Source organism: Haliaeetus albicilla, chromosome 4 (genome assembly GCF_947461875.1).
Source record: "Haliaeetus albicilla chromosome 4, bHalAlb1.1, whole genome shotgun sequence".
NCBI lineage: Eukaryota > Metazoa > Chordata > Aves > Accipitriformes > Accipitridae > Haliaeetus > Haliaeetus albicilla.
This window is the reverse complement of record NC_091486.1, coordinates 46,120,270-46,133,936: the sequence shown is the minus strand read 5'-3', so window position 1 is coordinate 46,133,936 and position 13,667 is coordinate 46,120,270. Positions and strand designations below refer to the sequence as shown.

Below are 13,667 nucleotides of genomic sequence, written 5' to 3'. Positions count from 1 at the left end.
AAGCATCCGGGAAAGACCTCCCTGCTGGGGAGATGTGTGGGGCCGTGCCATAGAGGTGGAAAGCAAACAACCACCCGCAGCGAGAGTGAGGTTTGTGGGCACAAAAGCCTGGCTTTAGCCTCTGAGAGGCAGTAGACGCCAAGCGCAGGCTGGAAAAAGCCTCCTAGGCTCAGTTTTGTCAGCCCAGGATGGTCTTATCAGTGTGGATGTGGAGAAAAATGCAGAAGGGGACGCAAGACTTTCCTGCTATCAGAAAAAACAAGTCACGAGCAACTCCAGACCCAGTAAAAAGTATTTATTATTTCAATTACAATAAGCCCCACATGTAGGGTGAAAAAATAGTTACAAAAAAATCCGCCCCCCCCTTCCTTTTACATATAAATATTAAAAAACCCTCTATATCTTTGCTTTCTGTCTAGAGCAAGAAGGTGCCCCACAAGACAACACACAGCACCTGAGCTACCGTCAGTGGTTTCCTCTCAAAACCGCAAAAGGAATATTAAAAGAAACCCTTAAGAAAGCCCCTTGCCCCCATCTTGGCCAGATCTCACACCAGTGCCAACCCAGCCATGGAAGGATGGAGGTCTGGGGCCGTGCAGTGATTTCAGGGCTTGCAGTTTCCCAGGCATAGAGGCCGGGCACAGCAGCAAGCGAAGCAGCAGCAGGAACCACCTGTGCTTATCTGGGGAAGCTTTTGGGCCAGGAAATTACAGCTGACCTCACTTCAGAGGGGACAGGAGGGAGAAGCGGGTGCTTAATCCACACTGTCACCACCTTGGTTACATCTTTGGCACATCAACTTTTCCCTTTGCACTCTGAAATTAAAGCTAATCCCAGGAGTCACAGAATCCCAGCAGAGCCTTTCTGCAACTCGCAGCATCCTCCAGCCCTGTCCCCAGGCCTGCTGTCCCCAATTTCCCTATCAGCATCTTCCAAGGACAGTCCCTCCCAGAGAAACCCAGGATCCAGGGCTGGCTAGCTGCATCCATCCAGCTTCCCTGGCCAAGGGACTGTCCCCACAGGGTGCTACACCTACAGCTGCACTGAGTAAAAAATAAAAATAAAAAATATAATAAATATACTAATCTTTTACTAAAAAAAGGCTTTTAAATGCATTTTCCCTGAAATTTTCCAGTGTATTCCACAACACATGAAAAAAAAAAATATATATATTTCCCCCCCCCCCCCCCCCCCGAAAAATATATCTTAAAATACTTTCCATCCTCATGTGCGCATCTTTGGAGAGAGGAAGGTACGTCATGTGTATTTAGACACACAGCCAAACCTGTCAGTGTCACAGCATTCCCTTTGTCGCCTCCAAAAAAGAAGCATTTTGCTGGGGCAGTGGGTCAGACCGGAGTGCTGCGTGTGTAAATACGGGGTAGTGCCCATGGATGCACGTGCCTCAACACGTGGCCCAGTCATGGTGGGAAAGAAGAGACCCCCAAATCAAAGTCATTTCACAAATAAGCAAGGGGATGAGGAGTTTTCACAGTGGATCAAACCTCGGATGATACCAGCAACGCAGGGTGCTGCTCCTGCTGAGAGCTGGGCAGTTCGTTGCACAGAGAAGTGGTTTCAGCCTCTCAAAAGGACCATGGAAATTCAGCCGTCTGCAGAGGACAAAGCAACCCGCAGCTGGTTCCGTCAGGCGCCTGCCCATCACCAGACTTCGCACTTCTTAGGGGGATTCATGGGGGAGCCAAGGGGGCAGCCGAAATGCTCTGCAAACTCCCGGGAGTTGGAGACAGTGCCGATGACACGGAAACGCGAGGGGCTGTGGGGGTCAGTGATGAGCCCCTCGTGTGAGCTCTCTGGCGTGCGAACTGAACACCACACCTGTAGACAGAGGGCAAGAGGCACGAGTGCCGGCATCCACAACCACAGAGCCCTGCTCAGTGCTGAATCAGACCTCCCTGCTTGCGCGATGGGCACCAACACAGCTTGAGCTCCAGCTTTTTAACCAGCACCACCCCAATCTGGTTCTCCATCCACCACGCAGCATCTCTGGAGACCTCAGTTTTGCCATCACACCATCCCAACACCATCTGGGCATGCCTCCACCCCCCAAAAACCTGTGCGTCCACCCTTCCTGCCCACCACCAAGTGACCTACCTGGGCAAAGCCAACAAAGAAGAGCTGGTGGTTGGTGAGGCCGAGGGTTGGGAGGGTTTCCTCATCCCCATTCTTTTTCAGCCAGTTTTGATATGCCTGGAGGCCAGGGAGCACAGCAGGCTCAGGGGACAACACCGATCCAACCACACCATGCCCCCCACCGCATCTCCCCAGCCTTGTGGCCCTACCCGGTAGGCAGCCTTGAGGCCCCCATTGTCAGCAATGTTCTCCCCAAGGGTGTGCTTGCCATTGACGGCCTCGCCGTTGATGGTGTAGTTGCCATACTGCTCCACCATACATGCTGTCTGCCGCTTGAAGGCCTCCACCGAGGAGTTCTTCCACCACGGACGCAGGTTGCCATCCTTATCGTATTCCCGGCCTGCCAAAGACACAACAGGTCCTTCATCACCCTGCCAGCCACCCCTCCAGCAGCCCACCCGCCTGGCCCTGGCCATACCTTGGTCATCAAAGGCATGCGTCAACTCATGGCCCACCACCACACCAATCCCACCAAAATTCAGTGACCTGCAGGAGGGCAATGCTGAGATTTAGAGAGCAGCTGCTGCTCCCTGAAGCCATGAAATTTAGCCTCAAATTTTGGGACAGGAGGAAATTAGGGAATCCTGCCCTCCCTGTTTTCCCTAGGCTCTTACTTGGGAGATGCACGGGTGTAAAAAGGGGCCTGGAGGATGCCAGCAGGGAAGACAATCTCGTTCTTTGTTGGAGAGTAGTATGCGTTGACTGTTGGAGGCGTCATGCTCCACCTGCAGGGACACGGCCAATGTGGCAGCACAAACCCATTGCCGATGTTTGCTCCGACACCATCTGCTTATCATGGTGCAAAGCCATCGGCCCAAACTTAACTCCCCAAAACCAGCACGATCTGGTGGACACCAAATCCCAGTCCTCCAGATCTTGTGATATTCCCCGCTGAGCACAACGGGGAAGCAGAGCGGAGGACTTACTGGTCCCGGTTTGGTGGTTTCCGGAGCTGGTCAGCAGTGACCCTGGCCGAGAAGTTGTAAAACTGCATGACGTTCTCAAAGTAGAGGTCAGACACGGCCTCATACTGCAAAAGAGCAAGGTGTGAGTGGCTCGTGGTGATCGCCCGGCCCTGCTCCTCCCTCTGTGGTCATGTTTGAGCCTCAGGAGTCAGCTGAGTTAATGGCCGCTCTTGTTTCTCCTCCTCTCCAACATCTGCAGAGTCTCAGGAGGGCAATGAATCACCGTTACGGAAACCAGCTCCTCCTCTTCCTGGGCAAGGATCCCGAGAGCCCCAGTCACCCCAGGACTGGCCTGCAGCTCTCTGGGAAGTCCCCAGAGAAGGGCCAAGGACATCACTGAGACCCTTCTGGAGGAAACCTGGGGTTCAAGGCTGCCCTGAGGCCATGGTGATAGGCACATGTCCTGCACATTCTAGTGGAGGGCAGAAACAGAAGACCCAGGGGACCTATCTGAGCAACTCACATCACTGAAGACTTTATCCAGCTCCTTGGGGTCCATGATGAACTTGGGGTAGCCGATCATGTTGTAGATGGCATCTGCCTGAGGGTGACAAGGACCAAAGTGCTTTTGGTGCCAGGGATGGAAGGACAGGCTCACCCAGCTCCATCATCTTCCACCATCACCCTCTCCTCCCCAGAGCAGCTGCCAGCACCTCACCTTCTCTTTGGCCGATTTCCTTGTCTCTTCATCCATCCACTGCAGGGTCTCCAGGCTTTCCTCAAAGGCTGTTTTAATCTCCACAATCATTTCCTCTGCCTAGACAAAAGGTGGTGCAACGTCAGTCTGGAGAGCCGGCTTCCCACCCTAGAGGGTTCAAGGGCCCTTTGCACCAGTGGGGAGGAAGAGGCTGGCATGCCGAGACAGCATGCAGACCAGTGAAAAACCCAGTGAATGGAGATGCTCAGTGGACAAAAGGTGGGCAGAGAAACATTGGATGCCCCAACCATCCACCATTGTGGTAGCTCGCAGGCTGCTCGCTTGGGGACATACCACCTGCTTGCTGTCCTCGGCAAAGGTGGCCTTGACGAACATGGCCCCCAGGGCAAAGCCCAGGTTGTTGTCCGTGTCACTGATGCAAAATTTCCAGCGTGGGAGGCAGGTCTGCATGGGACAAGAGGTGGTCATCAGTGGTGGCACGGCCAAAGCCCCCCACCTTCCCAGCCCCTTGCCCCATTGGGAGATGGGGTCCACATCCATCCCGCCGCGCCAGAGCTGCTACCCCAAAACCTGCCTCACATCTCTATTTTTTGGATGTAACGTGACGAGGACTTTGCTTAAAAAGTTGTCACCGTTTTAATGGTGATTTGGGGGCGTCAGGGGCTCCCCCCTCACCTTCTTCGTCCCGTACATCACTTCCATGAATTTTTCCTCGGCATCCTGGAAGCGCTGGTCAAGGAAGGGGCTGGTTTTCCGCACCAGGTTCCAGATCATGTAGTTGTTGAGGAGACTGTAGCCAGAGGTGGTGAGCGGGCAGCGGGACACACCTGCCCACCCCAGACACCCCTCCGCATGGGCTGGGGGCTCTCACCATTTATCAGTGGCCAGGATGAGGTCAGAGACCTGCTCCAGGTACTCCTTGGCGTAGACCACGACAGGCTCCGACTCATTGAGCTCCACAGGGTAGAAGACTGTGGAGAGGAAGGGCATCCAGTCCACGGCCGGCGCCAGTTCCTGCAAAAGCCATGCTGCTGCTACTGGCCAAAAAAAAAAAAACCCATCGGAGGGGGGTGGCAGCCGCTTCCTAAGCTAGAGGCGGCCACATCAGCCCCTGTTTGAGGGATTCAGCTGATTTTGCAGACGTCTGTTCCCATAATGGCAGCATCCTCCAAAGGTCGGAGGAGAGTAAACAATTTCCTCCCACAAAGGAAAAGAAAGTGGGGCGGGTGTCAAAAATGTTGACACAACCCATTAGGGCCCCTTTGGGGGCACAGGGAGGTGACTGGCCTGATATCTGCAGCTGGACCGTGGGCAGCAGTGCTGGGACAGTGTTAGTGCCGCGGTAGGATGGCTGCCGACCCTGGGGGTGGTCCGGAGGTTGGGAGGAACGGGTCAGGGTGGGATTTCCCCAAGGAGTACACAGGCCAAAGCTATTGCACAAGAGCTTCCCAGGCGGTGTTGGCTGGCATCTGGCTTCCTTGGTGGAGCTGCATCACCTCCACCCATCTGCCCCGCTTCCCAAATCATGGTGGAGCAGGGAGGCTCACCAACTCCATCCCTACCTTTAGGTCTCCAGCTGTCATTTTATGGTAGATGACCTCCTCGTCCCGGTGCTTCTCCTGTGGGATGGTGATGTTGGCCAACGCTGTCTCAAAGTCCAAGATCTGCTGCATCTGCTGCCGCGTCGACTCCTCATCGGTGCCTCCCAGGAACATCCCCAGCTGCACCATGTAGTTCAGGTACCCAGCAAGCACCTACGTGGTAGGACAAGGTGGGGATCAGCATGGTGGGTGCCACCCACCCACGGCACCTCCCCAGCAAATCCAGATTTCTCCCAACAACCTTACCTTCTCATTCTCCGTCTTGTTCAGGTAGTAATCCCGCGACGGCAGGCCTAACCCCGACTGATCCACCTGGATGACATTGCTGTTGGAATTTTTGGAGTCAGCGCTGACGTAGACGGAGAAGAAGGGTGAGGTGCGGTAATGAGCCGTCACCTCCCGCAGCGTCGCGTTGAAGTTGTCCCCTGCCCAGGGACCCGTGATGTTCCAGCCGCCCAGCTGAGGGAAAGACAGCAACCAGTTTTTGGGGAAGGAACGACAACCTGGAGTTGCTTAAATATCCCCGCAATACCCATCCTGGGGGGAAACATCTTGCAACGGGGCTAAAAAGCCCAGGAGAGGCAAGACCTGCCTATAAATCCCTGCCTCTTTCTGCCTGCCTGCCCTGGGGGATGCTCTGCCCCAGGAAGCACCAGGAATGGGGTCTGGAAGGTGCTGGGACTGCCCATAAATTAGCTTTTTTCCTCCCATTTTGCAGCCACCTGGGGAAGGTGGCTTTTCTGCAAGGAAGGGGACAAACCTTTTGGATAAGCTCCACGAGCGGGGTGGCGCGCAGCTCCTCGATCTTGCTCTCATTCATGCAGGCTTGGTAATAACGCTGTGCCTTGCGCTCCGCCTCGCTTGACACGTTGGCTGTGGTGTTTTCTGTGGGAGGTACCCAGGGGGAGCTCGCAGGGGGTCCCCGGGGACAGGCATCTGGCCCCCCACAGCAGCTGCTGATGCACGCTGGAGCCCCCACCCTTCCGCCAGAGAAATATTCAGCCCTGTTTTGGGCAAAGCCAGGCTCCAAAAAGGCGCCGAGGATTGCCCCACCGGTCCCCTCCATGCCCCCGAGAGCATCCCACAGCCCACAGCCCTTCCTGGCCTCCTGCCCCCATCTCCTCTCCCACCCACAGCGACTGCTCTAGCTCTTTGGAGCAGAAAGATAAAGAAAGAAAAAACAAAAAGCATTTCTTCCAGCAGCTCTAATGTTCCCAGCATCATCCAGCCCCCTGTGCTGCCCTTGCCCCTGTGCTAGTTGCTCCCCAGCCCTATACTATTTATTCCTGCAAGAAGGAACAATAAACCCATTTTTCTCCTCTGCCTCCAAAATCATCCTTTCATTTTTTTCCCCATCTAAAATTCTGCTTCCCCAGAGGGTTGTTGTTGGTTTGGTTTTTTTTTCCTCATGACACAGCTTGCACCTTTGGCTTCCCAGCTGTGTGGGTTTATTAACTAAAGGTCCCTCGGCTCCAAGGAATTCAAGGAAATGCCGAGCGCGACCGCTTGGCTGGAAGCCCAGTCCCTTCTCCCGGTAAAACCAGCGCCAGATTTCTGCAAGAAGAGCTGAGGATGAAGCCATTCCCGTGCCACCCCCCTTCTCCCAAAAGACAACACTCTTCCCAAACCTTCTCTTTTCAGATAATCAGCCCCAGCGCAGTGGAAAGTGCTGATAAGGAGCCAGTTGTTTGCTCAAAGCTTGAACAAACCGTCCTCACTGGTTGCTTGGATAAGCTGCCTCACTTCAGTGTTCGCAAGCAGAGGCTGCGCCCAGGATCCTCCCTCCACTGGGGGAGTTTTTGACCCCCCAAAACGGCCAGAGTGGCAGCCAGACCCCCAAAAAGGCTGCTTACAAAGGCTGGAAGCTATAGCAGGAGAAAAAAAACCCATATCCTTGTGGTGATATTGGGGTGCTACAGCCTCTGGATGCCATCTGGGGCACAAATCCTGAATTTCAGAGCTCCTGGGAACACTGCCATGGGGTTTGTGGAGCTGAGGCCAAGGCCCTTCCCCTACTCGGCACCAAAGAGCGGCAACGCTGCGGTCAAAAATCCCAGGAGCATCCAGGACAGCAAACAGCCAGGATCTGCTTCCCAATGTCCTTGCAGTGCGTGCGTCACGGATCTGTTTGACACTGGGGTTTAAGTCCAACCTTACATCCCGCCCAGGCATGTTTTCAGCATCCCCAGGACCTACTGGGGCTCCTCGGCACTGTGGGGTCCCACTGCTCCCACATACTCACCCAGAAGATGCTTCATGATGGCTTGGTTGTGCTCCCAGAGGTTGTTGAAGGTGCCCCAGCGCGAATGGCCATCGGGGAGGGGGTTGGCCTTGATCCAGCCCCCGCAAGCATAGCTGAAAAAGTCCTCGCAGGGATTCACCGCTCGGTCCAGCGAGCTGAGGATGGAGCTAGTGACAGAGATGCAGGCTTCCGACAGGCACATGGCAGGTGGTCCTGGCGGTGGGAATGACAGGTTCAGCTCCTCCACCTTGGTGCAATGAGCCGCACCAGGGAGCATCCAGCCTCGCAATGAAGGATGCGGGCAAATATCCCATCTGGTGCCTGAGCATCCCACCCTGTACCTTAACATCCTGCTCCGCAACAAGTGATACGGACCAGCATCCCATCCCATGTCTAAGCATCCTGCCCGATCATCCCGTCCCAGGGCAAGAGATGTAGGCAAGCATCTCATCCTACGCCCAAGCATCCTGCCCAATGCCCGAGCATCCCTCTCTGGGGTGAAGGATGTGGGTGAGCATACCATCCTGTGCCCGACCATCTCACCCTGGGGCAAGGGATGCAGGTGACCAACCTGTCTGGTGCTTGAGCATCACACCCCACACCTGAACATCCTGCCTGGTACCCAAGAATCCCACCTTGGGGCAAGTGATGCGGGTGAGCATTCCATCCCAGGGAACCCCCCAGCAACCCATCCCGGTCAAGGGGGTAGGATCCCTGCGCGGTACGAGGACTTACGGGCTCTGTACTGGAAGATGAGACCAAGAAGACATGCTGCCAGCACAGCTGCCAGCACCCCCACCAACACCACAAGCTGCTTCTCAGCACGCGTCCGCTCAGCCCAGCACCCTGGGCTGCTCCTTGAGCCACGGAAGTTCACCTGCGGGAAAAGCAACGCCGTTTCCCCACCGGCAGAAAAACCCACTGATGCATCCCCCATTTTGCTTCCTACAGCCCACGGCACAAATTTGGCCCGCAGCGAGGGATCCGGCACAGTTCGGGCTGGGAAAGGCGGCAGCTGCCTTCCAGAAACTGGCCAGGAAGGGCGGCACAATGGCAGGAAAGGGAGCGGGGCGAGCGTTTCGGCAGGCTCACCTGCTGCCCCGTACCAACCCAAACCCCTCCTCGAGCATGGCTGTAACCCCTCGGGTGTCCCCATCCCCACCGCTGGCACTGGGACAGGGTGGGGGCCTCCGCAGCAGTGGGAAGTGCTGTAACAGGATACTCCCGCTCTGCCGAAAAACATCCCCAGGAAACATCCCAATACGACAGCAGGCGGAGATGGCCCCACCAGGGAAAGTAAAAACACAGCGGAGCTCTGATTTTTGGGGCAGAAAACAGCATTCTAGGCACAGACCAATGGGATTGGGGCCAGCACCGAGAACATCGCACCAGCCCCAAATCTTTCCCAGTGAGGCCGGACACTGGCAGCCATGGGTTTTTGTTTTTTTTTCTCGCCATCCTCAGCCCTTTTTAAGCCGATTTCCCGCTGTTCAGGGAGGAATTAACCTAATCCCCTTTTGTGTGGGGACAAAGCTCCCACCACCACGATAATTGCTCACCCCAGCCACACTGGGAAGGGGTTCGGCCAGCAGAAAAACAGGGTGCTGGGGCGTTGCAAACAGCCGAGCCAGAATCCAGCCCCGCAGGCTTCCCTGTTGCTGGCTCTGGGTGCCGGGAGGGGAGCAAAGGGCAGCGGTGGCGGGAGCCAACGCAGCTCTGCCCATGCCAGACTTTGCCCCATGGAAAGGCTGGTCCCAGGCAGAAAACCCTTCTGCAGAATCCCCTTTGCTGCTCTCCAGGGCCTAAAATCCCTTCCCCTCACCCTAAAACACACATGAAGCCCTACCTGGAATCCGTTGGGGTACCCATCGCCTTCGCTGATGGAGTCCAGGGGGTCTTCGTCGTCCAGCGTCGCCCGCTTGTAAGTCGACATCTGCACGGGGATATTGGCAAACAGAGGTGCTCAGTGGCTCGGGGCCGAAGAAAGGGAGGAGGAAGGAGGGCGAGAAAGGAATATGCACCCTCTAAAGCCGCCTCCTCCTCTGGGGAGCTAAATCCGGAATGGCTTTGGGGTAGTAAAGTGCTAAACAAATGCCAGAGGAAGGTTATGGAAAGCAACGAGGGCCGGAGCCAAGAGCTGAGCAAAGCCCGAACCCGCCTCGCTTTCCCCCGGGGCCGGGTTGTGCAACCTCCCCTTCAGCCTGGACTAAAGCCGGTCCCTCCTCCACCAGCCCCGCAACGGGTGAGGGAACCCCCCCCCTCCCCGTGCCAGGAACCTGAGAAAGGCTGGTAGCAGAGAAAATGGCTTTTCACCCTGAAACTACCGGCTTGCTCGCACTCCACGCCCCGTCTGTGAACCGTGTGCACCCTGAAATGCCCTGTGGCATCCCTCTGAGCACCCAAAGGCGACGGCACCTTGAATTTAGGCTGCCGACGGGCTCCCTCTTGGCTCCTTGTCCCCTCGGGCGTTATCCTGTGCCGGTGCCCAGCTCTTATCTCATCCCCCAGCAGAAAAACAAGGGGAAACCTCGCTGGTTGGCAGACAGCCCTTATCGTGCCACCGTCGCTACCGTTTCCTTCCCCCCCGGCACAGCCCTGCCACCCAGCCAGACTGTCTCGCCTGCCACTGAGGGAATGAGCACCCCAAAATCCACCCTGACCCCTACCACCGATGAGCCGAGCGGCACCGGTCACATCGCTTTGCCCCCGATGCAGTGCAGGGTGGGGGTTTGCACCCATCCAGATGTCCCTGTCCCACTGCCATCACCTCCAAAGGCACACTGAGTTGATCTGAACTTGGCAGAGCTATGCCTCAGTTTCCCCTGGCAGGAAGGTTCATGCAATGAGAGCACCAGTTCTCAGCCCTGTTTCCGATAACAGCCTTCCCAAACCTCCCCCTGCACAATTAATACCGAATCCATCTTCTCCCCAGATCGCAAATCACAGCCTAGGTTTAATTAGCCACAAAACCCACCTGGTAAGGAAAAAAAGGTTAAAAGAAAAAGGCAGTTTCCCTCCTCAGTTGTGCAAAAAGTTCCGTTTCCAGCCCCAAAATCTCCCCCAGGTACGCTCCTCGAGCCTGGAAACCTTGAGGCGAAAAAGCTTTAACTGCAAGATTTTATCGCTGGTAAAATCTGGTTTTATGTTATATTTTCTTCCATCCCCTTTCACTTTTTCCCTCCCTATTTTTGCACTTTGCACACGGCTGAAATTCGCAGCTCCAGGCACAAATCCCCGCTCACACGGTGAAGGGGGGGTGTCCACGAATCCCCCATAGCTCCAAAGCACCAAATTCCTGGAGTCCCAGCATTCAGCCAAGGCTTTCACTCTGTTTCCTGAGGAAATGAGTTTTTTTCGGTGATCCCCCACCCCGCCTGCCTGCCCCAGCCTGAAAACAGCAGGAAAAAGGGGGGAACAAAGAAAAAAAAGAAACCAAACCCCCACTTTTTTCCTTTTGCTAAAGACATGCTGGCTCAACCCTGTATTAGACATCAGAGAATCCAAGCTGAGCTTCAACCGCCTCCCCCCCCAAAACCCCCGGGGAGCACCGGACTCAACCCCAGCATCCTCAATTTGGGGGAAACTGGGTCCAGGAAGTATTTTTAGCACCCATACCCCCTCCTTACCCCCACATTAGGAACATCAGGGCAAAGCAGCACCCATGGGTGCTCCCTGCCCCTCTCTGCTCCCCAGCTTGTGAAGCGGTAACACCCCTTTTTTGGGTCAAAACGGGGTGGTTTTTTTGTTTCTCCCCCCCCCCCCCCCGTTTCTTAAATCACAATAAAAACACATTTCCCAAGCTCCAAGAGGGTGGGGGGCACCCAAGGCTGCGGGAGGAGGGAGCGCACCCGCTTTAGCCCCCCAGCCAAGGGATTTCCACTTTCTTTACAACTTACAAAACTCACAGCAGGGCCTTAAATCCCCTGTTTTTCCCCCAAATCGCCCCTTCGCCTTATAAACAATAAACCCCACGTGCTTCCAGCCCGCACCCCCCGAAGAAGGTCCCGGGGGTGGGGGAGCAGGAGGCACCCACCACCCCGCTCGCCCCAACACCCCCCAGCGGAGCCCCTCACCCCGGTATCGGGGCGCCCCGAGCCGCCGCCAGCTGCTTTCAATTCCCGCCCGGGCGCCATTTCGGAGCAACCACCGCCGCTATCGCGGGCGATGGCGTTTCTCTTCGCCTCCCTCCCCCTTCAGCCCCCCCAATTTAATCCTGTGGGCCCCCCCCCCAGATCACCCCTAAACCTCCACCTGGCCGAGCAGCACCCCCCCCCCCCAGCACCCATGGGTGTCCCCTGCACCTCCACGGCCTGAAGTCAGCACCCAGTGAGGCTCAGCCTTTTAATTAGGATGCCCGGGAGTACTTAGTAAACCCCCTGGTGTTAATTAGGGGTCCTGGTGTTAATTAGGGGTGCTGGGAAGGGGGTTTGGGTGGGCACCCAGTTTTGCAGGGAGCCCTGGCTGCAGATAAATTAAAAAAAAAAAAAAGCTTAAAAAGAAGCAAATAAAGGGTTAAAATAAAAAAAATAAGGGGGCGGGGGGAACAGCCCAGTCCGGGGTTGTTTGTAAACAGCCCCCCCAAAAGTGAGTGCTACTGGGTGGGGGGGGAGGGGGGTGCGGCACCCCTGCACCCCTCTCCTTGCAGAGGGAACCCCGGTGTAAATCCCTGCAGTTTTGGGTGAAGGGCTGGGTGGTGGGGGGCGAGGGGGGGGATTTGAGGGGGGCACCCACTTTGGGGTCCCCACTGTGGGGACCCACTGGCCACAAAGCAAACCCGGCTGGGGGAGTCGACCGGGGGGGGGCGCACCCAGGGGTGCTAAGGGGTGCAATGGGGGTCCTATGGGGGTGCATGGGGGACCCTTTGGGGGTGCAGTGGGGATCCCAGGGGGGTGCATGGGGGTCCCTTGGGGTGCAGTGGGGAATCCCACGGGGGTGCATGGGGGTCCTTCGGGGTGCAGTGGGGGATCCCATGGACGTGCAACGGGGGATCCCTTGGGGTGCAGCAGGGGATCCCACAGGATTGCAACAGGCATCCCGTAGGAGACGCGTTGCCCTGCGCCCCGGTTCGGCCAAGTGACCCAAACCCAACCGCCTCCGGATTTGGGGTGTCGGACGGGTCCCCCACTCACCATGGCTGCCACCCAGTTCCCGCCGGCCTCGGCCCCCGTTGGGGCGAGCACCCGCCTGAGCCCCGGCACAGCTCGTTACGCCGCTGCGGCCTACGGAGGGTGACGAAGGGTGACGAGCAAAGGATGTACCTGGGATGGGAAAACCAATGGGGCCAACGGGAGGGACGGGCTTCCTCACTTGGCTCCTTTAACTCTTTCGGGGGGGCCCCAAACCCCGTTTGGGGGGGGCCCCCATATCCTCCCCAGCTGCTGAAAGCATCCCCCCCCAATAAATCACTGCAGCTCGCTCGCCAGCAAAGGGATGCGATGTTTCTCCCGGGAGCGTGCAAGCGCACAATCCTGCAAGCGCGTGATTGTGCAAGCGTGCTGTTCGCAAGCGTGCTGCTTGCAAGCGTGCTGTTTGCAAGCATGCAAGTGAAGGGGCTAGCGCCCAATTCTGCAGGCATGCAGTCGTGCAAGCACGCGGTTGTGCAAACAGACAAGCATGCAAGTGTGCAAGCACACGCTTGTGCGAGCAAGCAGGTTTGCAAACAGCCAAGCGTGCAGTTGTGCAAGGGGGCACGTGCAATTTTGCAAGCATGTGCACAGGCAAGTGTGCAAGCACACAGTTGGGTGCAAGCTTGCAAGCCTGCAATTGTGCAAACGTACAAGCATATGATCATGCAAGTGTGCACGCACCCAGTTGTGCAAGCCTGCGATTTTGCAAATGCGCAAGCATGCGGTTGTGCAAGCTTGTAAGTGTGCAAGCATGCAAGTGTGCTCATCGGGCTGCGACCTTGCCCCCCCCGTGTGTTTAACAGCCCCCCGAAGGGTTTGGGGGTTTGACCCTGGCCAGATTTGTGCATGCAGCCTCGCAGCGAGGAGTTCCCCAGGTTGTGGCTTTCCATCTGCTGGGCTAACGAGCTTTTTAATGAGCTT

General features: G+C 56.5%; 1 protein-coding gene across 5 annotated transcripts; it reads right to left on the bottom strand.

Moving 5' to 3' along the window:
* Positions 1 to 274: 274 nt before the first annotated feature.
* On the bottom strand, positions 275 to 12,885 carry ECE1 (endothelin converting enzyme 1). Of its 5 annotated transcripts, none has more exons than XM_069780431.1 (18): positions 12,750 to 12,885; positions 9,467 to 9,553; positions 8,356 to 8,497; positions 7,621 to 7,833; positions 6,139 to 6,263; positions 5,625 to 5,837; positions 5,340 to 5,531; positions 4,649 to 4,791; positions 4,453 to 4,567; positions 4,111 to 4,221; positions 3,778 to 3,876; positions 3,583 to 3,660; positions 3,081 to 3,184; positions 2,769 to 2,879; positions 2,573 to 2,640; positions 2,304 to 2,494; positions 2,116 to 2,211; positions 275 to 1,839 (listed from the first exon to the last, which is right to left on the bottom strand). In XM_069780431.1, the coding sequence occupies exons 1-18, from the start codon at positions 12,750 to 12,752 to the stop codon at positions 1,663 to 1,665; spliced, it is 2,268 nt and encodes a 755-aa protein (XP_069636532.1). In that variant the 5' UTR covers positions 12,753 to 12,885; the 3' UTR covers positions 275 to 1,662. The 5 variants fall into 5 exon arrangements, with proteins under 5 accessions (XP_069636532.1, XP_069636531.1, XP_069636534.1 ...); XM_069780430.1 differs by lacking the exon at positions 12,750 to 12,885 and adding an exon at positions 11,694 to 11,768; XM_069780433.1 differs by lacking the exon at positions 12,750 to 12,885 and adding an exon at positions 10,595 to 11,066.
* Positions 12,886 to 13,667: the final 782 nt, after the last annotated feature.